Source organism: Muntiacus reevesi, chromosome 11 (genome assembly GCF_963930625.1).
Source record: "Muntiacus reevesi chromosome 11, mMunRee1.1, whole genome shotgun sequence".
Taxonomy (NCBI): domain Eukaryota; kingdom Metazoa; phylum Chordata; class Mammalia; order Artiodactyla; family Cervidae; genus Muntiacus; species Muntiacus reevesi.
In genome coordinates this window covers 65,662,991-65,684,378 of record NC_089259.1, presented here as the reverse complement: position 1 = coordinate 65,684,378, position 21,388 = coordinate 65,662,991, and the positions used below count along the sequence as shown (strand labels likewise).

Below are 21,388 nucleotides of genomic sequence, written 5' to 3'. Positions count from 1 at the left end.
GACCACCCTCAACACTGTAGTGGCCTCATCCAGTCAAATGAAGGCTTGAAGAGCAAAACATGAGGCTTCCTGGAGGAGGAAGAAATTCTGTTTCAAGACATCAGGGTCAACTCCTGTCTGAGGTTTCAGTCTGCAGGCTTGCCTTTCAGAGATCACATTCACCAAGCTAGGCCTGCAACTGCAGGAGCCAAGTCTTTCAGATAAATCTCTTAATATATATATTTTAAAATAATTATAAAACACAATATAAATAATATATAAATATCAAGCTGAGTGCACAAACCAAATAAATGCCCTTACGTACCTGAGCTGTGATGTTGACTAGAATAAGGAAGATGATGACAGGCCAGTCAGCACCGACTGTGAAGTAATTCACATATGTCTTAAAACCAACTTTTCCTTCCAAATGGTCCTCCAGAGGTAGTGTAACATGTATATTCTCAGTCTAGAAGGGAAAAATGGCAGTGAGAGATGAAATTTTGAAAAATGAATCCAAAATTTCAAGAGCTCAGTAATGTCCTCCACTGCAAAGCGGTGGGAAACAGACACATCTCATATACTGGTAGGAGTGCAGGATGGCCCATCTCCTACAGAGAAAGATGTGGGAATATCTGGCCAAATCACATATATGTTTACACTTGGACCCAGCCATCCTACTTCTAGGAATCTATTAGAAATAAGGAAATGTCATTCGCATGAATTCATTCAATGTTCAGTAGTTTTGCTTAAAATACATCATGACTCTCTACACACACAAAACAAAAATTAACATATAAATGCAGAAGTTTGATCTAAGATAACACACAAAATGATATGGAGCTAATGTATCCCTCTAGATACTTATGTTATTCAATAATAGAAACATAAAACATACTTGGGGCTCAAAATACTAGCCAAATATGGTAAACTGAGTCCATAGAGAGTTGGAGTAATATGAGTTTGGATAGCACATTGCAAGCATGTGATCTGAATCTATTTGGTTCCTATGTTTCAGAGAGAGATTCCTGGGTTTAGAAAGTGAACAGCTAATCCAAATACTTATCAGAACCATTCCAGGCTCCTGGGTTTGGATATTGAGGTTTTGGCTATCAAGGGAATATTTGTGTATGTTTTTAAGGGAGATCTAGTGCAATACTTTGGCCACCTCATGTGAAGAGTTGACTCATTGGAAAAGACCCTAATTCTGGGAAGGATTGGGGGCAGGAGAGAAGGGGATGACAGAGGATGAGATGGCTGGATGGCATCATCGAATTGATGGACATGGGTTTGGGTAGACTCCGGGAGTTGGTGATGGACGGAGGCCTGGCACGCTGTGATTCATGGGGTCACAAAGAGTTGGACACGACTGAGTGACTGAACTGAACTGAGTGCATTTCTGCCTGGAGGACTCAGAATGCATTATACAGTCAGAGGAACCTAGCATGTCCTCAGCTCTACCACGGCCCCTGAGATTCAAGGTTAAAATGTGGTTCTCAGTCTTGAAGTGTAAGAAAGGAGGACGGCACTAACACCAAAGTGTCTACCATGTGTCAGGGCCTTTGCACACGTTACCTCTGACCTATCACAAACCATCTGGCACTGAGGCAAAATAATACCATCAGTCACCTGCAGTGCCAGAACATTCCAACATATAGGAAAAGTAGCTGATTTAATGTGGCAACAGCAGGACTCAGTCTAAGGGGGTCTTCACATTAAGCCTCTGGATGCATAAGGGAAGCTGGGGGCCACCAGCATGACTAGGATGTAACTACAGTAAACTGAAGAGTTCTCCATCAGTGTGAGCCACATTCACTCAGAAATTCACAGCAGTGCACCCACTGCTGGTCTCCATAAGATTCTCCATCTTACACGCAAAGGGGAACCCCAAGCAGGTTTGCTCCCTCATGCTCTTCTAACTCTACTAATTCCATGGAACAAGACTTTGGGAACTTAGGGTCTACTTTGGGACAAATGAAGATGTCATGAGCAGGCTGAAGGTCCATGAGACCACCAAGAGCAGACAGACCCAGGCACACTGCAGGATGAGAAACTCACTTCTTGGTCTTCTGGAGCTGCATCTTTCAATGAGGGTCTGGGAGATTGGAGAGACTGAACCAAAGACTCAGAGATCACAGTGGGAGTTCCTGGCACTGGAGATGGTTCAGAGTGCTCATTCCCCTTCTCAAAAAGGGAAAAAATATCTATCCCGGAATTCAGGAACTCAGAGTAAGTTCCTCTTTCCACCATTTTGCCCTAAAATTTAAAAAATTGAGAGAAATTAATTTATATTTGATAATATTAAACCAAGCTAAACACTCATCAAAAAAGTTATCTGGTCTTAAATTATGATTTTTGGAAAAAAAATGAACCCTGGGTCTACAATTCTTGTTGAGAACTCTAGTTTCGTCAGCTCAGGACAGAACTGAGCATTGTGTTCTCTGCCAAACCCTGTCCCTGTGTTAGGTGCTGGGGGATATGAAAGAAACGTGTGCTCATGCATTAAAAATGGAGGCCATTGACAGGACTACCCTGGGCACTTAGGGAAGCAAGAAGCACAGAGGTTGGTGGGAGGACCAGCACAGTCTTTTTAGACAACATGGGAATTGAGAGAAACCTCATCTGACAATTCCAGGAAAGAAATTTAAACTTAACCCAGAGGTGGGGACCAGCGAATCTGCATATAAGTAAGAGTCACTCATTAAATCTTCACTGCCCACTGTCACTGTCACACTATCATGTGCCCAGCTGGGATAATAGGAACCAGCCCTGGACAGAAAATCCATGAGAGGCATCTCCTTGGTCTACAACTGTCCCCACACACTCAGCAAGTTCCCAACTGAAAATTCAATGTTCCACCTTTTAAAGTAATTAAACAAGAGAACCGTGGGGCTGGGGTGGCTCTAAAACCTTGGCAGTCTGTGCCCACAAACCAAAACATAAGCCAGAATCAATGCATTCAGATCCAAGAAGAAACTTAGGACCCTCGCTGGGACCTCTCTCACCCTCTCCTTTGAGGGCGTACACTGGAAGAAATGCAGGGAAGCCTTTGAGTACCATCAGATACTGCAGAACTAGAAAATTATGCAGAATGTATTATCTCTTGTTCCACTTGGGAGGCAAAATTCACACATTTCTTTGATGAAATCACCACTCACCACATCAAATCTGTAATATGCACAATTAAATGACTGGTAGTACAAAGACAGCAATTTCACTCAGCAGTCAAGCCCTGACAACTCTGAGAGGACAACAGGGCAGCCATCCCCTCTCTGCTGTGAGAGAGGAACCCGACTGTGAGGATGGTCCCCAACTCATCCAGGAGTGCTCACCAGTGGACAAATAGTTGTTTTGTTAGTACTAAAATTGTGGGTAGTGTCCTCAAATAAGCAATAAGGGGGGCCCCAAAACATCTAGGGATGGATTAAATAGGTTATACTCCGGCCCACTGATCCTATGCTCATAACACTGTCAACACTGGGGTTTACATACTAGAATCACCCCCTCTGCACATGAAATCAACTGCTCTCAACCTTGCAAACCTTAGCCCCTTCTAGAGGAGTGAAGAAAGAGTTGACACATGGAACTGCTTCCAGAGAGGCAGGGGTTCTGTATTTTAATAATCTTTCTTGGAGCATCGATTCATTTTAGAAGTCAGGGATCTGACCAAGGCCCTGTGGGGCAGTCAGGGGTTAACAACAAAGGTGCTGAGACCTAGAAGTAAAAAAGCCAAGGAGTGAACCATCAAATGACTACCAAGTCTGAACACTTTTCACTAATTTCCACCCCACCATCAACCATGCTAGGAGCTGTGGGTTGGACGGTGCTTCCTCCTCAAAAAGATAAGTTCAATCATGACACCTGTGAACGTGACCTTATTTGGAAGCAGGGTCTCTGCAGATGTAGTCAAGTTAAGATGAGGTCACACTGGAGCAGGATGATCCTACATCCAATATGACTGATGTTCTTATGAGAAGAGACCAGACTGACACAGGGACAACGGCCATGTGACATCAGAGGCAGAGACCACAGTGCTGCAGCTGGAAGTCAAGGCAAACCAAGGAAGGACCGTGAACACCACAGGCTGGAAGGAAGGATTGTCCCCTGGAGCCTTCAGGGAGAGCACGGCCCTGCCAGCGCCTGGATTTGGGGTCTGTAGCCTCCAGAACAGGAAGACAACAAACTTCCGCTGTTGTAAGTCACTCAGTTTGCAGTACTAGGTTACGGTAGTTCTGAAAACTGATACTCTAGCCTGAGACCACACTTCTGTCTTCTCAGCTCTACTAAAGATTTCTAACTGCTTCTTCTGTCACCCCTCCAGTGACCATCGGAGGAATCTCTTAACTCCCACATCAGACCACATCCCTCCTCTGCTCTGGACCGTGCAAGACTTCCATCCCACTTCTGGTCCCTGCCTACAGCTCAGAGACCAGCTCCCTTTCATTCCCCTGCTCACTCTCCTCAGACATGCTGTTCTTCCTGTTGTTCCTTCAACCTGCCAGGTCAGCTCCTTCCTGAGGACCCCCTGTCTCAGAACCCCTCCCCCAGGTGACTGTGTGGCCCCCACCTTCATGTCACTCAGACCCCATGAGGCACCAGCTCCTCAGGGAAGCAGCCAGGATGTCAGCCCACCTCTCTCTCTGTCACATCAATCCCCATAAGAACAGGAGCCCCGTGAAGGCAGGGCCTTGTCCTCCTGCTGCACAGGCTCCCACACGTATTGGGCACACAGTGACCTGGGCAGCAACACCAGCAACTGGCGACACCAGCAGAGTGGGCATCTCTGACCTGGGTGCTCAGCTACCCAACCTCGTTTCTTGTGTTAATGGTAGATGCTCTTGAAGCAAACTAGGTATAACAATCACCTGGATACAAACAGGTATTAGTATCTCTAATTTCTAAGTAATACAATTTGACTCAAGTCATGGAAGAAGAAAATAAAAAATTCTAAATAAACATTACACTTAACAGATTTCATTAGAAGAGTGATGATTCAGTAACCTAGGGTTTATGTGGCTTAAGAGTGTGAAAGAAAGTGAAAGTCGCTCAGTCATGAAATATACAGTCCATGAAATTCTCCAGGCCAGAGTACTGGAGTGGGTAGCCTTTCCCTTCTGCAGGGGACCTTCCAAACCCAGGGATCAAACCCAGGTCCTCCCACATTGCAGGCAGATTCCTTACCAGCTGAGCCACAAGGGAAGCCCTAGAGTATAGGCTTACAGTGTACTAGGATATTTCTGGGCTTTCCAGGGGCGCTAGCGGTAAAGAACCTGCCTGCCAATGAGACTGTGTTCGATGGTAAGAGACTCAGTTTCAGTTCCTCGGTCGGGAAGATTCCCTGGAGAAGAGCATGGCAACCCCTTCCAGTATTCTCACCCGGGAAATCCCATGAACAGAAGAGCCTGGCAGGCTATAGGTCTTTGGATTCATCCTCCAAGGCGTGAATACCAGCTCTGAGAAGAAGGGGACGTAAAACTCAGGGAGAAGAGGGTGTTTATCATGAATGCGAGGAGAGTGACTTGCGGGGATGTCTGTTTTTCAACACACCTGAGTGCTAGCAATTCCAGACTTCTAGAAACTACTTACATCTTTCAGTATCAGAATCTGACTTGCATCTTTTAGGTACTGCAACTGATGAGTCACAAAGATCGTGATCTTCTCCTTCAAGGCCTGACGAATACACCTACAAATGTAAAAGGCACATTATGCAAAAGCACATTAATGGGGGTGCTTCAGACTGGAAACTTATATTTTGAAAAGAATAAGACAAAGACTACACAGCAGTCAAAGATCTGTAGTTTAAATACCAAATCAATAACAAATATTAAATAAACATAAATCAATTAATCTGACTAGGTTCTTAAATTTATCAGCAGCAAATTTGAACCTAACTGCTTAAAAAAGCAGTCCACTGAAGGAGGCACCAACAGGTAAGGTTTTTTTCTAAAACTCAGCTTAACAATTATTTACATGTTTAATAAAGAAAAACAACTGAGTAATACTGAGATTCTGAAATTCTACTGAACTAAAATAATATTTTATTGCTATGTAGGAATGAGAGGAGAGGGATCTATGTCATATAAAAATGTGTACATTCTTAGACCGCTTTCTAGGTGATTATAATTAATGATGCAAATATTAACAACAACAACAAAAAAAACCCTAATAGATTCTAGGTAATCTTTGCCACAATGCATTTGCTAGACACTTGTTCCCAAAGAACGTTAGATAAAAAATGAATGCCAGAGTGGCCTCCATTAGTCTCTGCAATATTCCCAGGTCCATCCAGGAAGCAAGTCTTCTTCCATTAGGACTGAACACTTTCCAAACATGAAAATAAAAGAACGGAATCCAAATGTCCCGAATCCCAGTGGAAATCACCCAACGTCTCAGAGCACATGCCAGTTCTCTACAGTCAAGATCCCCCTCACTATTCAACCTTAAATTTTTTTTTCACAGAATAAAAAAACCTGCTCCTACATTTTAAATGCAGACCCCTAGGAACTCAGCCCCAGCCTAACCCCAAAGGGTCCACAATCCCTCTAGGGAAGCTAGTGCCCAGGTCCGGGGTCCCGCTGACCACAGGCAGGTCTGAGTGCCCCAGTCCTTTGCAAAGAAAATCTCAGGAACCTGGACCAGAGCTCAGCCTGTGAGTGAGTCAGATGGAGAGTCTGGAGGCAGCAGACTGCAGCTCAGTCCCTCTCAGGAGCCTGATGATGTTGGACAAGAGACTAAAGCTCAGTTTCTTCATCTCAGAACAATGTCAATGACAACTCATTCACACGTTCTGAGAAATCAAACCACCAACACACTCAGTAAACGTCAGCCCCCTTCTCCGCTCCTCCCTAACCACAAGTGGCCCTGTGCTTTGGACTCAGGACAGAGAAGTCCTAAGGGGACACTCTGAACACTGGGTCTGTGTTCAGAATCAGGTTCCCAGGACATAGATAGACAAACCATCGTTTCATTAAGCCCAAAAGGATTCATTTTACCCTTTAACATGTGTTAGTTCAGCGTTCATACTAAGTTTCTTGACTAACACTTTTTTTAGATGTAGTACTAAAGCATTTAAATAGAATTTTTTCTCCTTAATTCAAAATTACTTGCCAGTAGTCTCAGAAGCAGAGAAGGCAATGGCAACCCACTCCAGTACTCTTGCCTGGAAAATTCCATGTACGGAGGGGCCTGGTGGGCTGCAGTACATGTGGTCGCTAAGACACGACTGAGCAACTTCAGTTTCACTTTCACTTTCATATATTGGAGAAGGAAATGGCAACCCACTCCAGTGTTCTTGCCTGGAGAATCCCAGGGATGGGGGAGCCTGGTGGGTTGCCGTCTAGGAAGTGACTTAGCAGAAGCAGTAGCAGTCTCAGAAGGTGGGTGCTAATCAAATCCAATGTGCTGTTATGTCCAAGATGGACCAACACAAAAGTTTTAAAATGTTTTCTCAACAGTCCATCACAGATGAGGTAACATAATTATAACAAAGTGATCAGTTGATGGCTTTACATTTTATCCTAAAAAAAATGCTTTTATCCAAATCATTAGGAAAATACACTATTTTCCAAGTTTTTAGATTAAAAATTTCCAAGTCATGACATAGAAATTACTGAGTTAGCAACCAGTTGTTTAGCTGTTATTCCAATATAAAGACTGTGTTAATCCTATAATCCCACATATAATCATATATAAGGGCTGGCCCCTGATAGTTCAGTTGGTAAAAAAACTACCTGCAATGAGGGAGACCTTGGTTTGATCCCTGGGGTGGGAAGATCCCCTGAAGAAGGGAAAGGCCACCCACTCCAGTATTCTGGCCTGAAGAATTCCATGGACTGTATAGTCCATGGGGTCGCAAAGAGTCGGATACGACTGAGTGACTTTCACTTTCACTTTAAGAGAGGACACATCCCATGGTGGAGGGGACACAAATGAAACAGACGGAGGCCCCACCTCCATTCATTCAATCAGCAGAGGTTTGCTGAGGAGCCAGGCACTGTCCTAAGTGCTGAGGATACGCTGTGGTCAAGATGGAAGATAATACTCTGCACCATGTACAGGGGGACACACTGAACGAGTACAGAAAATGCACTATTGGGCCGTGATGTGTGCTCTAAAGAAAAAGCAAGGGGGGCTGCTGTCTTAGATGAGGAGACACGGGAGCCCTGAGACTATCTGGGGAAACATCCTGGAAGAAGACACAGCAGGTGCAGGGATCCTGGGACTGAACACGCTGGGCTGAGGCGCCTTCCTGCATTTACAGCTTGGGGGCTGGTGGGAGGGACTCATAAATGGTCAAGCGCACCCACTGAAGGCTGTGGGAAGACAGAGGGCACGGGCGCCCCCTGGAGGATAATGGGGGAACAGCAGGGCCGTCTTCCACCTTCCTTCTGTGTCCTGTGCACTGCTCCCTCCCTGGCTCTGGGACAGAGGGACCAGTATGTACAGACAGACAAGGGTGAGAAAAGACCCCACAGAGCCAGCACAGCTGGATACTGAGTGAATATGGGGATGAGCTAGAAATGCTGATGAGGGCAGAAGAAGCCTGTTCTCTGTTTGAGGACCTGGAGCTGCTCCCTGAACATGAAGAGGGATCTGTGAAAGGCTGGAGCAGGAGGGTGAACTGTGTAGACAGCAGTGTGGGAATCTGGTCAGGAAAGAACTGAAGACTTGATAATTCAGGAGGCAGGGGTCTGGGATGTGGGGCTGAATCAGGACCAGATCCACAGCTGGACACAAGTGAGACAGCATCAATTCACCTAAGGCCCTCACCTTCTGTGGGTGACAGAACCCATTTAGTGTTCACTGCATAAATTGTAAAACTGACAAACCTTAATGACTTCCCTCATGACTGAAGGAATCTGTTCATCATAAGTAAAAGTGTGATTCATTCACTTTTAATACAGAACCCTTCACACGACTAAGCTTCCACGTGACCACCATCTCTCACAGCATATTGTTCCGTCCAGTTCTCTAACTTGAGAACACTCTCCAGTTGCTGCTGAGTGATTTCCTAATTTGCTTTCAAGCTCTCTGCTTTTGCTTTAAGTCACCCTAGAGAATGTGGTTCTGATTAGCAAACAACAGTTTTAAGCCTGCTTCTCTCAAGTATATATCCAAAGTGGTGCACCCAAAATATTTGAGAGGATTTTATAAATACCTCCTGTGTTCGAAAAAGAGCTCAGGAGAACTGTGATCAGCACACTGTACTTCACACCAATTGCCTTCCTGTGTGACATGGATGCAACAGCCAGTAGGATCTGTTCCTGCCCTGATGGGGAACTTGTGCAAATGCACACAAGACAGGGTGACACACATTTGTGAGCTCAGGGTGGGGTGCTGGGAACAAGGAGGCTGAGAGACTCATGATGCCAGGAGGGTGGGGGGGAGGGGGGGGAAGCCCTGCACAGCATGAGCTCCTGTCACTGAACTCATGACAAGACACAAGGCCCTTCTCTAAGGGAAAATTCATCAAACCATGAACAGGAGAGGCTGGGGAAGGGGGGGTGGTCAGATCAGAGAGCTGGATACCATGCCATGTGCCATCTGCGCTGTTCTCTCATGTTCTCAAAGATTCTGTGCTACTATTCAGGTTTGTATGTATGTTACAATATACCTAACATGAAATTTACCATTTTCACCATTTTAAGCATAGATCCCAGTGGGCATTAAGTACATTCATATAGTTGTGCAACCATCACCACCATCCATCTCCACGACTCTTTCATCATCTCAACACTGAGCACATTTTACATACAGACAGGTTCCACCAAAGACTAACGACCCCTGCTTAGTGGACGTGGAATCCTAGCTCCTCATATCCAGAGCTCAGAGCTCCTCACATGTCTCCCTCTCACACACTGGACTCTGCTGAAGTCTCTTCACTTTGCTATTCTGGACCTGCTATAAATCAGCCATGTCCCCTCAGATTCACTTGACATTTTAACCATCAGTACTATAGAATTCAGTGACAGAGACTTTTAAAAGGTAATCATTACCCTTAATTATACTGGACCTAATCTAAACTGACTGGTGTGCTTAGATGAAGAGGAGACTAAGACATAAGGACACAGGCATGTAAATCAATGAGGTTAGAACACACCCCCCACCATGCACAAAAATAAACTCAAAATGGATTAAAGACTCAATCACAAGATGTGACACCATAAAACTCTAGAAGAGATTAGAGGCAAACTTTCTCTGACATAAATTATACCAATGTTTTCTTAGATCAGTCTCCTAAGGCAATAGAAATAAAAGTAAAAATATACAAATGGGGGCTTCTCTGGTGGTGCATTGGTAAAGAACCCACGTGCCAATGCAGGAGACATGGTTTCAATCCCTGGTCCAGGAGGGTCCCACATGCCACGGAGCAGCTAAGTCCATGGACCACAACTACTGGGCCTGTGCTCTGGAGTCCAGGAGCCTCAACTACTGAGCTCACACACTCTAGAGCTGCTGCTCTGCTCAAGAGGAGCCACTGAAATGAGAAGCCCACACACTGCAACTAGAGAGTAGCCCCTGCTCATCACAACTAGAGGGAAAGCTCCACAGCAACAAAGAGCCAGCACAACCATAAATAAATAACTATTTTTAACTAAAAAAGTAAACAAATGGGATGTAATCAAACTTACAAGCTTTTGCACAGTAAATGAAACCTAAAGAGACACCTACAGAATGGGAGAAACTACTACAAATGATGTGACCAACAAGGGCTTAATTTTCAAAATATACAAACAGCTCATACAACTAAACAACAGCAACAAAATCCAACCAAAAAGTGGGCAGAAGAACTAAATAGACATTTCTCCAAATGTTCAGTTCAGTTCAGTGCAGTCACTCAGTCGTGTCCGACTCTTTGTGACCCCATGAATCACAGCACGCCAGGCCACCCTGTCCATCACCAACTCCCGGAGTTTACCCAAACTCATGCCCATTGAGTGGGTAATGCCACCCAGCCATCTCATCCTCTGTCATCCCCTTCTCCTCCTGCCCCCAATCCCTCCCAGCATCAGGGTCTTTTCCAATGAGCCAACTCTTCGCATGAGGTGGCCAAAGTATTGGAGTTTCAGCTTCAGCATCAGTTCTTCCAATGAACACTCAGGACTGATCTCCTTTAGGATGGACTGGTTGGATCTCCTTGTAGTCCAAGGGACTCTCAAGAGTCTTCTCCAACACCACAGTTCAAAAGCATCAATTCTTCAGCACTCAGCTTTCTTCACAGTCCAACTCTCACATCTATACATGACCACTGGAAAAACCATAGCCTTGACCAGACAGACCTTTGTTGACAAAGTAATGTCTCTGCTTTTTAATATGCTATCTAGGTTGGTCACAACTTTCCTTCCAAGGAGTAAGTGTCTTTTGATTTCATGGCTGCAATCACCATCTGCAGTGATTTTGGAGCCCAAAAAATAAAGTCTGACATTGTTTCCACTGTTTCCCCATTTATTTCCCATGAAGTGATGGGACCAGATGCCATGATCTTAGTTTTTTGAATGTTGAGCTTTAAGCCAACTTTTTCACTCTCCTCTTTCACTTTCATCAGATAGCCAATAGGCACATGAAAAGAAGCTCACCATTTTGAATTATTATAGAGATGCAAATCAAAACTGCAGTGAGGTATCACCTGATGCCAGTCAGAATGGTCATTAAAATAACAGTGGCTGAGGGGGAATGGAGTAAAAGGAACCCTCCTATACTGCTGGTGGCAATATCAGTTGTTGCAGGCATTATGCAAAACACTATGGAGGTTCCTCAGAAAACTAAAAACAGAATTACCTTATAATCCAGTAATCCCACTCCTGGGCATATATCTGGAGGAAACTATAAATCAAAAAGATACATGCACCCCTATGTTCAAAACTATTCATAATAACCAAAACATGCAAATAACCTAAATGTCCATAGACAAATGAATGAGTAAAGAAGATGTGATCCATATAGACAATGCAATATCATTTAACCATAAAAAAAGGAAAAAAATACCATTCGCAAAAATGTGGATGGACCTAGACTTTATCATACTAAGTGAAGTAAGTCAGAAAAAGAAAGACAAATATCATATATCATTTATACGTACTATGTAAAATACAGCAAAAATGAACATATCTGCAAAACAGAAACAGACTCACAGACATAGTGAACAGACTTGGGGATGCATGGGTGGAGGGAGTGTGGGGGAGGGATGGACTGAGAATTTGGGGTTATTAGATTCAAACTATTTTGTGTATAATGGACAGACAACAAGGTCCTACACTATAGTGCAGCGAACTACATTTAATATCCTGAGATAAACCATAATGAAAGAGTATTAAAAAGAATATATATAGTGTATAACTGAGTCATTTTGCTGTACAAAGAAATTAACACAATATTGTAACTCAACTATATTTCAATAAAAACTTTAAAAAAAAGGACAGAGACACAGGGGTGCTCGAGGACAGAGGGAAGACCATGTGAGGACACAGCGAGGTGGGGGCCACCAGGAGACAAGGGGAGCGTTCTCAGGAGAAACCAAGCCTGCCCACACCCTGAACTTCCAGCCTCCAGAACTGTGAGAAAATTGATTTCTATTCTTTAAGCACCCCCATGTGTGACAACTTGCTACAGACTGAATATTTTTGTCCTCAAAATTCATGCATTAAAAGCTTATTCCCCACTGTGTTGGTATTAGGAAGTGGGGCCATTGGGAGGACCAGGTCATGAGGGTGGAACCTGCATATATGGGATTAGTGTCCTGATAAAAGGAACCACACTACACGCTCACCCCTTCCACCACATGAGGACACAGGATTCAGACCCTCACCAGACGCTGAATCTGTCAGCAACCTAACCTTGGACTTTCTCAGCCTCCAGAACCAAGAGAGATAAACTTCCATTATTTCTAAACCACTCAGGCTATGTTTTCCTGTGAGAGCAGCCTGGATGGACACAGCCTCAGCAAACTGACACAGGACCTGACAGCAAGAATTCCCAACGGCTTCTCTCTGCCAAACAACCTGCCTCCTCCAGGCGAGGACATGCCTGCTGTTTTCCTCACAGCCCTGCTTCCTCCTCCCTCCACACCTGAGCTTCTTCTCTTCCTGCAGCAAAAGGATTGGGTCCTCTACTCAGCCTTCAAACACCTGCCCAGCCTGCAGGTCCCCAGGGCACTGCCCGCCCAGCCCTGGGCACAGAGAGCTTTCAAACTTCAGTGAAAGCCTCCAGCTGACACTTCCACTTAGTATTTCCAACCCTGTATCGAAACTCTCTAAACCCTGACTCTGCTGAGCTTTCCCAAGGCATCTGCCTTAACAAGCCCCAAGTAGAGACAGGTTCCTCAGAGGCAGGAATGAGAGCTGGGCATCCTAGTCTCCCTTATTCTGCCCAGTGTGGTCCTTCCCCTCTCCTGGCTCAGCGTCCTCCTTGTAAACTGAGAGGTTTCATGCAGTAGCATCTGTAAGGGCATTGATCTCAGTACATACACCAGGACATTAATAAGTGCAGCTGGAAGGCTCACTGGCTTTAACAAGGTGAACAACAGCAAGAGAACTAACTGTGGGGTAGATGTGGAGGCTGCTTCAAAGAGCGAATTCACGAGGCTTTCAAAGAGGCCACTCTAGACTTTACCAGAGGCTCGGTCAGCATCTGTTAGGACAGAGAAGCATCAGAGCTGTTCTCCATCAGGAGTTCTGTGGCCAAGAAAGAGCCACTGACAACAAATTCCAGAAGCAAAGTGACAGTCAGGGCTTCAACCAAGATATTGAGTTTCAAATTCAAGGTTACCCTATATGAGGGTCTAAGTATTCTAGTAAGGATCCATGAAGCAATGTTAAACAACTGAGTCATACTCAGATGTGAAATAAATCATTTGTAAATTCTAGACTTTATTAAGTATTTCCAAACCAATGGATTAATAAACTAATAGTCTTTCCACGGAAGCCCTATGTTGGTGCTGAAAACTTCACTTCTAATGTGTCTTCAACACATGATGGAGGAAAAGGATTGGCATCCAGTTATCTGGTTCCCAAGGCCTACTCTTTGGTTTAAAATTTTTACATCATTCTTATTCCTAGGGTCTGGATCCATTACCTGCAAGTCATGGGGAAATCAGCCATCTATCCCCCACTCCCTAAAGCACTGACCCCACTCTCCTCCACACACTCAAACCACCTGCTGTATTTTCCTGTCCTGACCTCATCATGATGCCAAACTTCTCTACGATGGATCTTTCGTGGAGGGAAGGGAGGAGAGGGAGGAACACCAAGGCAGAGCGAGCTGAGACTCCTAAAGCACAAAGGAGCTCCTGAGCTCTCTTCCCTGTTCTCTATGGGGTTCTTAGAAGGCAGAAATGAGAGAAAACAGGAGCAAACTCACTGTTCGAACAAGTGCCTGCTGACTCCTGCGTCCACTGCGCTGAGCGGATCGTCCAGGAGGTAGATGTCTGCGTCCTGATACACGGCTCTAGAAAACAGAGAGACATCAGGAGAGGACACTTCACACTCCCTGGTGTCATCTCTGAATCATAATGGCGTCCAGCAACTCCAGGTTCATTCCAAGAGCCCAGGGAAGGGACAAAGACCCTGCTTCACACAGGCCCACCCAGTGAGTGGGGTCTGCGTGCTCACGTCCACTAGGAGCCATGGATGGGGGGGCAGGATGGCAACTTAAACCCTATTTACCTGGCAAGGCTGACCCGGGCTTTCTCTCCTTCACTCAGTGGGGTTCCTCCATCTCCTCTCACAATTACATCTTCCTTCAAATTCTGCAAATCCTGCATGGAGATAGTAAAGGAAAAAAGAAAATTTAAAATGTGCTCTCCTCCTGCCATCCTAACATTTTAGCATCATTTCTTCATGCTGTTTAATCAACAGCAATGGGCTTATTTCATAGTGACTAAACTGTAACTAGGAAAATTTAAAAACTTCTCAGGGTTTTTCATTTGTTTTCATTCTGTGTTTTTTCGAGGCATTTATGCATTTGACTACTTTAACAGGTATTTTTTGAGGATTGACTATACACCAGGCATTGTTCTGGGCACAATGAATTCAACCATGAGGAAACAGAGCCCCTAGTATTTCTTTCTATGGTGGGAGATGATGATATGGAAAATTAACCCGAGCACAAGAACTAATGACGAGAAGGAAAAGGAAGTCGAATGGAGAGTAAAGGAAGAAGGTGAATCCACACTGGGATGTGAGGGCTCTGCTCAGAGGGGGTGAGTAGATCTGGGGGGCGGCGCTCAGGCAGACCTGGAGAGGCTGCTCCTCACAGAGGGAGGGGCAGGTGCAGGGGCCATGGGGAGATGCCCAAGGGGTTCAGGACAAGGAGGCAGGAGAGCAGAGCAGAGAAAGAATGAGGGAAGTGAGGGTGGAGACAGAGCAGGAGGAGCCTGGGGTCACTCCAGTAACAGGGGGAGAGAAGAATCTTATATGGTCTGAGGTTTTTAAGGAATCACTCCTGTGCTTTGCAGAAACCAGGCAGTAAGTGGGGAAGAGTGAGGGTGGACACAAGTGAGGACACTACTGGAATAAGCTAGAGAGCAGTGGAAATGGAAAGATGGGGTCACACTCCAGACACATTTGGAAGGCAGAGTCTGTAAGACCTGCTGACAGGATGGGTGTAGGCTGTAAGAGAAGAGGACTGTGGTGTTCAGGTTGAAGAAGGAGAAGGACCAGATCCCTTTACTGAGCTGGGGAAGATGGTGGATGCAGGTTTAGGAGGCTTTTCTTGTGGGCAAGCTGAGATGACCTCTTGGTGATGCCACAATGCAGCTGGACATGCAGGTGTGAAGGTCTGTACCAGAGACACAGGTGTGAGAGATGGTAGCCCAGGAGGTGAACGCACAGGATTTAATCTTAAGTTACCAGTTTTGCTGACCTTGGTCTCTGCTTCTCACTTTCAGAGAAGGGATAACACCTGACCAAAGTCTTCACAGTGATACTTAAGGCAAGTCATAGAGTGACAGACAAGGTCTGTATAAGAAATGGGAACAGAAAGAGCAGGCTGGGCAGGAAAACCAAAGGGAAAGAAACAGTTTTCTCAATGGACACCCAGCAGATCTGCTGAACTAAGTAGATGCTTGTCTGTGAAACCAGGAAAAACTCAAAGTTAAGAAGGATATGAAGTTTTGACTTAAGGATCTGCAAATCTACCATAAGTTATATTTGAATGCTATTTAAGAAGTAAATAGACAAATCAGTCTATTTTCCCCAGAGCATCTGGGGAAATTAAAAAAAATGACAACAATATCCCCCAAATGACAAGAAAACAATCAGGTTTAAGTTACACAATTATTACATTAGAAATCTTTGAATTATCTACCAAACCCCTCAGGCATCAACCTAAGATACACAGCAGTACCTTTCTGCAGATGATGCCCTCACTCTCTGTCCCTACTTTAGCAAATTTGGGGAGAAAACAGGTAGCACACTGGAGTCTGCATGATAAACAAGTCTTGATCTCCCTAAGTCTCATTTTCCTCTTCTACAGAATGTGCTACAGAAATAAGAGTCACTAAATCAAGGATGCTGTGAGAATCTAGGTATGAACACCCTCCATAAATGGAAAAAGGACTAGAATTGATTGTAACTTGCTACTGGTGACTGATGCCTATTTTCTCATCAAGCTAACAGTGGGAACCCATTCATAGTGTGGATCAAAATATGCAAAGCACATGATCATAAAGAGAAGAAAGAGGGTGTCTCTATCATAACCCTCCCTGACAGAGACACAGACACACAGGTTCCCTGCTCACTCAAAGCTTAACTGGGCTACAGCCAATGAAAGGTAGCAATTGGTCTGTCATGAAAATTCATCATTATTTCACCTTCTTTCTTTGTTGAGTTCAGAACTCATTACTATCCTTTGCTTTGGTTCTCATGAACAACAATTAGCCATTTTAAGACAGGTTCCCAACCCTACACACACACACACAGAGTAGTTGGCCTCTGTTTCATGGTTAAAGTCATTGCAAACTGTTCCACTTAGCTTTTATGCTTTGATTCTATGTTGTTTCATTTTGTTTCTCAAAATAGTAACACGTCATAGCACAGCAATCTTAACCATGTTCTAGAAAAGGCACCTAAATCCACTCATTCACTCAGCACAGTTAGTGCACAGGAAATAAGCTCTCTCCAAGTCTGGTAGCAGTACTTCGAGTGTGTTGTTGATTCTGACAATTATTTGTGGACCAGCCCCAAATGGGAAAAACATTTCATAGGATTTGAAATAAAATCCAAGTCAGGCTAATTTCCCAGCCACTATTTTCTGATTAGATTAAAGTGAAAAGCCTGACTTGAGTATATACTACAATTCCCCCCACTGACATAAAGGCGTTCACATTCACATTATTTTCCTTTAAGTTAAATTTCACCAATTTTCACTGAACAGCAGACACACACACTAGAGGCAACCTAGGAAATGGCGATGCTGGTTTGATGCCATCTGTCCAGAAGCACATCAAGGGCTCTTCAGCAATGGTGGAGACTCACAGTAGAGACACCACGGAGCAGACTGCTGAAATGGTAAATGTGGGCCAGACGAGAGACCCTGGCAGAGGAGGGCTGGACTCTAGAGTCAAGCAGGGGAGGCCCTGCCTTCCTTCACAGTTTTTCTTCCATGTGGAATCGCCCCTCCTCTCACGGCCTGTCAATATTCTGCCCATTTTCCCAGGCTCATCCCAAGCACACTCTCCCATGAAATCATCCTGGACTGATCTCTTCCTGCTGGGTTCCTAAGGCTCTGTTTACAACTCTCATCTCTCATGAAGAACCGTCTTATTCTGTTCCATCATTTGTACACGTGCACACAGCTTCTCTTAGTTCCTGGACGGTAAGATCTGTCCACCAAGCTCTGTGCTGGACCCTGGAGCTGATTATCTCTAATCCTCACAACAAGCTCACAGGAAGCACTGGCCCATTTCACAGATGAGGAAACTGAGACTGAGTGAGGTCACATCACTGGTCTGAGGATGGTCAGCTGTGAAACAGAAGAGCTGGAATCTGAATCAGATCATGTCCTTTTGAACCACTTCATAGCCTTTTGCTTTTTCCCATCGTGCTGCCCAGGTGGTGACCGAAGATTATATTTGAAATGAAGGCAACACTAAACTAGCTCAAGTCTCGAAGGCCTCTATACCTAAAAATGTTTAAAATCCTTAAAAGCTTTTTATAAAAACATTTTTAAAAGTTTTTAAAAGTGGTTAAAGATAATATACAGACAAATGTTACATACTATATTGCTTATGGTAACAGAATATGTTTACTGTTGATTTATGTGTCATCTGGCCCCATTACTTCCTGGCAAATAGATGGGGAAAAGGCAGAAACAGTGACAGATTATTATTTTCTTGGGCTCACTGCAGATGGTGACTGCAGCCATGAAATTAAAAGATGCTTGCTCTGTTCGAAGAAAAGCTATGACCAACCTAGACAGCATATTAAAAAGCAGAGATATCACTTTGCCGACAAGGGTCCATTTAGTCAAAGCTATGGTTTTTCCAGTAGTCATGTATGAACGTGAGAATTGGACCATAAAGAATGTTGAGTGCCAAAGAATTGATACTTTTGAATTGTGGTTCTAGAGAAGTCTCTTGAGAGTCCCTTGGACTGCAATGAGATCAAACCAGTCAATCCTAAAGGAAATCAACCCTAAATATTTGTTGGAAATACTGATGCTAAAGCTGAAGCTCCAATACTTTGGCCACCTGGTACAAAGTGCCAACTCATTGGAAAAGACCCTGATGCTGGAAAAGACTGAGGGCAGGAGGAGAAGGGGACAACAGAGAATGAGATGGTTGGATGGCATCACTGACTTGATAGACATGAGTTTGAGCCACCTCCAGAGATGGTGAAGAACAGGGAAGTCTGGACTGCTGCAGTCCATGGGGTCAAAAAGAGTTGGACAGGACTTAGTGACTAAACAACAACAATGAAATGCCTACAGATGAACTAATCAGGTCTAGGGTCTGCTTTAGAATACTGGGGGATGGGGTGGGGAGGTTGGGTGGAGGGGTGGCATAGGGCAGGGGTAAAGACCCAGCAAGACTGGCCACCAGCTGACCCTGGCTGAACCTGGGGGTGGGAACATGAGGGTTCATTACACAGCACTCTCTATTCTTACAAATTTTTGTTAATTGTCCATTTAAAAAAAGAATCTAAAAGTGAATGAAACTTCACCAAATGAAACAAATAATGTGACCATCATTATCGCACCAGAATTAAAACAACAACGTATATGACTGCATACTTACCCAGAAGTCCAGCTTAAAGCTACAAATAAAAGACCTTTCAAAATCAAATAGCAAGAACTTTCAACAAACCTCAGAGCTTAAACCAATATTATCATTATTTGAAATTCGAGTACATGGAACTCAAGAGTCATTACTCACCTTTTCCAAAGCACAAGCCTTTATTACTTTTTCATATCGATCTTTTTCATATTTCTTCCCAAATAAAATGTTACTCCTCACAGTTCCTGGAAACAACCAAGGCTGCTGAGAAACATACGCGATCCTCCCGTGCACGCTGACCTTCCCCTGACTCCGGGGCAGCTCCCCCAGCAGAGCACGTAACAGTGACGACTGAAACAGAGGGCAACACACACATGTGAACAGGCAGCACTAGGACGGAACACGCCCCACAGCACAGCCGACCCCACCCTGGTGCTTGATCAACAATATCAGAACAAGATAAAATACAGCTCTGGAAGTTGAAGGAAAAAATGGAAAAGAGCACTATTGGTCAATGTAAACTAAAGCTTGATAAAGAATATTAATACTGAAACAATCCACTCTGCTTGAGCTTTCCCCAAATGAAGTACTCTACTCAGCAGAGACTAAGAATGTCTAACATCCTTCACTAGCAGAGCAGACCAGCATGATGTGTACTTTCTGTATCTGATGTTTAATGCAGCTGTTCTTGCATCCGGATATCTTTTACTTGACAAATACTTGTTCTTAAAAAGTTATGTGAGGAGGGGAGGAGCAAGGAACCATGGTCGCTATGGTAGCTCTTTGCAGTGGGCTAGGGAAGAGAAAGTTGATGCATTTTGCAACGGCTGTTGTCTGCCTTACAAATCCTGGGACTCATGCAGTGCTGTGGAGAAGAAGTTGTTCACAATATAAACAGGTAACCAGCAACGGGGACCTGCCTATTCCAATAGAAAATACTTATAAGGAGCCTCTGAAAACAATGTATCTTGTGTACATTTGGTACACAAGATAATTGTACATAATGTATCTTATCCCAGTTTATTTCTCCATTTACTGGATGCATTTATGGAATGCACATAACAGGCCTTTGTGGGAAGAAACAAAAAGAAATCACAAAAGTAATTAAGAGAGCTCAAATACTGGGGTTTATGCCAGTTATATACAAGGATCCTGCCTATCTTAAAGACCCTAAAATTTGTAACGTCAAATACAGGGAGTAAATTATGTAAAGTTATCATCAATAAACCTACTTTGCAACAAAAACAACAAAAAAGCTATGTGGGAACTTCCCTGGTGGTCCAGTGGTTAATAATCCATCCTTCCAGGAAGGGTGGAAGGGACAACTTGGGAGTTCAAGATGGACAGGTACACACTGCTATATTTAAAATGGATAACCAACAGGGACCTATTGTATAGCACATGTAACTCTATTCAATGTTATATGGCAGCCTGGATGGGAGGGGAATTTGGAAGAGAATGGATACATGTGTATGGATGGCTGACATATACCCTTCACTGTTCACCTGAAACTATCAGAACATTGTTAATTGGCTATACCCCAATACAAAATAAAAAGTAAAATAATAATAATAATAATTACATTCAGAATAGAAACACTGGGGGGGGGGGGGAAAGAAGAAGAAGAAGAAGAATCCACCTTCCCATGCCAGAGGCTCTGGTTAGATTCCTGGTCAGGTAACTAAGATCCCACATGTCCCAGGGCAACTCAGCCCACATGCCACAATTAGACACCCCATGCACTGCAACCAAGTCCCAACGAAACCAAATAAATTTTAAAATATATGTAAATTTTTTTAAAAAGCTATTAGTGAAGAATATATCCAAAGATTATTATTTAAAAGAACTCTGAGGTTGTTGTATTTGAAAAATAGAAGTCCATCATGCCCAGGGAGCTCAAATCCTGTGCTCTTGACAACCTAGGGGGATTGGATGGGGTGAGAGGTGGGAAAGAGCTTCAAGAGAGAGGAAACATATGTAAACCTATGGCTGATTCATGTTGATGTATGGCAGAAACCAACACAATATTGTAAAGCGATTATTCTCCAATTTAAAAAATACATTTTTTTAAAGTCCTTCATGGAGGAAATCATTACCCTCTTGTACACATCCCACATTTAGGTTTCTGTATTTTGTTGTACAAAACACAGGACACAGTGCACCTACACATGTCCTTCAGATCTCCTGTAACACACAGAAATG

The 21,388-nt window shown here is 44.0% G+C and overlaps 2 protein-coding genes across 3 annotated transcripts in view; one reads left to right on the top strand and one right to left on the bottom strand.

Moving 5' to 3' along the window:
* Positions 1–21,388, bottom strand: part of LOC136144144 (ATP-binding cassette sub-family C member 4-like) — a 140,643-nt gene that overhangs the window by 76,066 nt on the left and 43,189 nt on the right. Inside the window, exons 11-16 of the mRNA XM_065901804.1 lie at positions 19,346–19,537; positions 14,637–14,728; positions 14,332–14,418; positions 5,563–5,659; positions 2,035–2,232; positions 305–445 (exon numbers count right to left, since the gene is read on the bottom strand). Coding sequence (XP_065757876.1) covers positions 305–445; positions 2,035–2,232; positions 5,563–5,659; positions 14,332–14,418; positions 14,637–14,728; positions 19,346–19,537 — 807 coding nt within the window. The remainder of the gene's footprint in view (positions 1–304; positions 446–2,034; positions 2,233–5,562; positions 5,660–14,331; positions 14,419–14,636; positions 14,729–19,345; positions 19,538–21,388) is intronic.
* Positions 19,950–20,388, top strand: LOC136144033 (small ribosomal subunit protein bS18m-like). 2 transcript variants are annotated; one of them, XM_065901613.1, is made up of 2 exons: positions 19,950–20,106; positions 20,195–20,388. In XM_065901613.1, exons 1-2 carry the CDS (start codon positions 19,950–19,952, stop codon positions 20,386–20,388), a joined length of 351 nt encoding a protein of 116 aa, XP_065757685.1. The 2 variants fall into 2 exon arrangements, with proteins under 2 accessions (XP_065757685.1, XP_065757686.1); XM_065901614.1 differs by having other exon boundaries at positions 19,950–20,104; positions 20,251–20,290.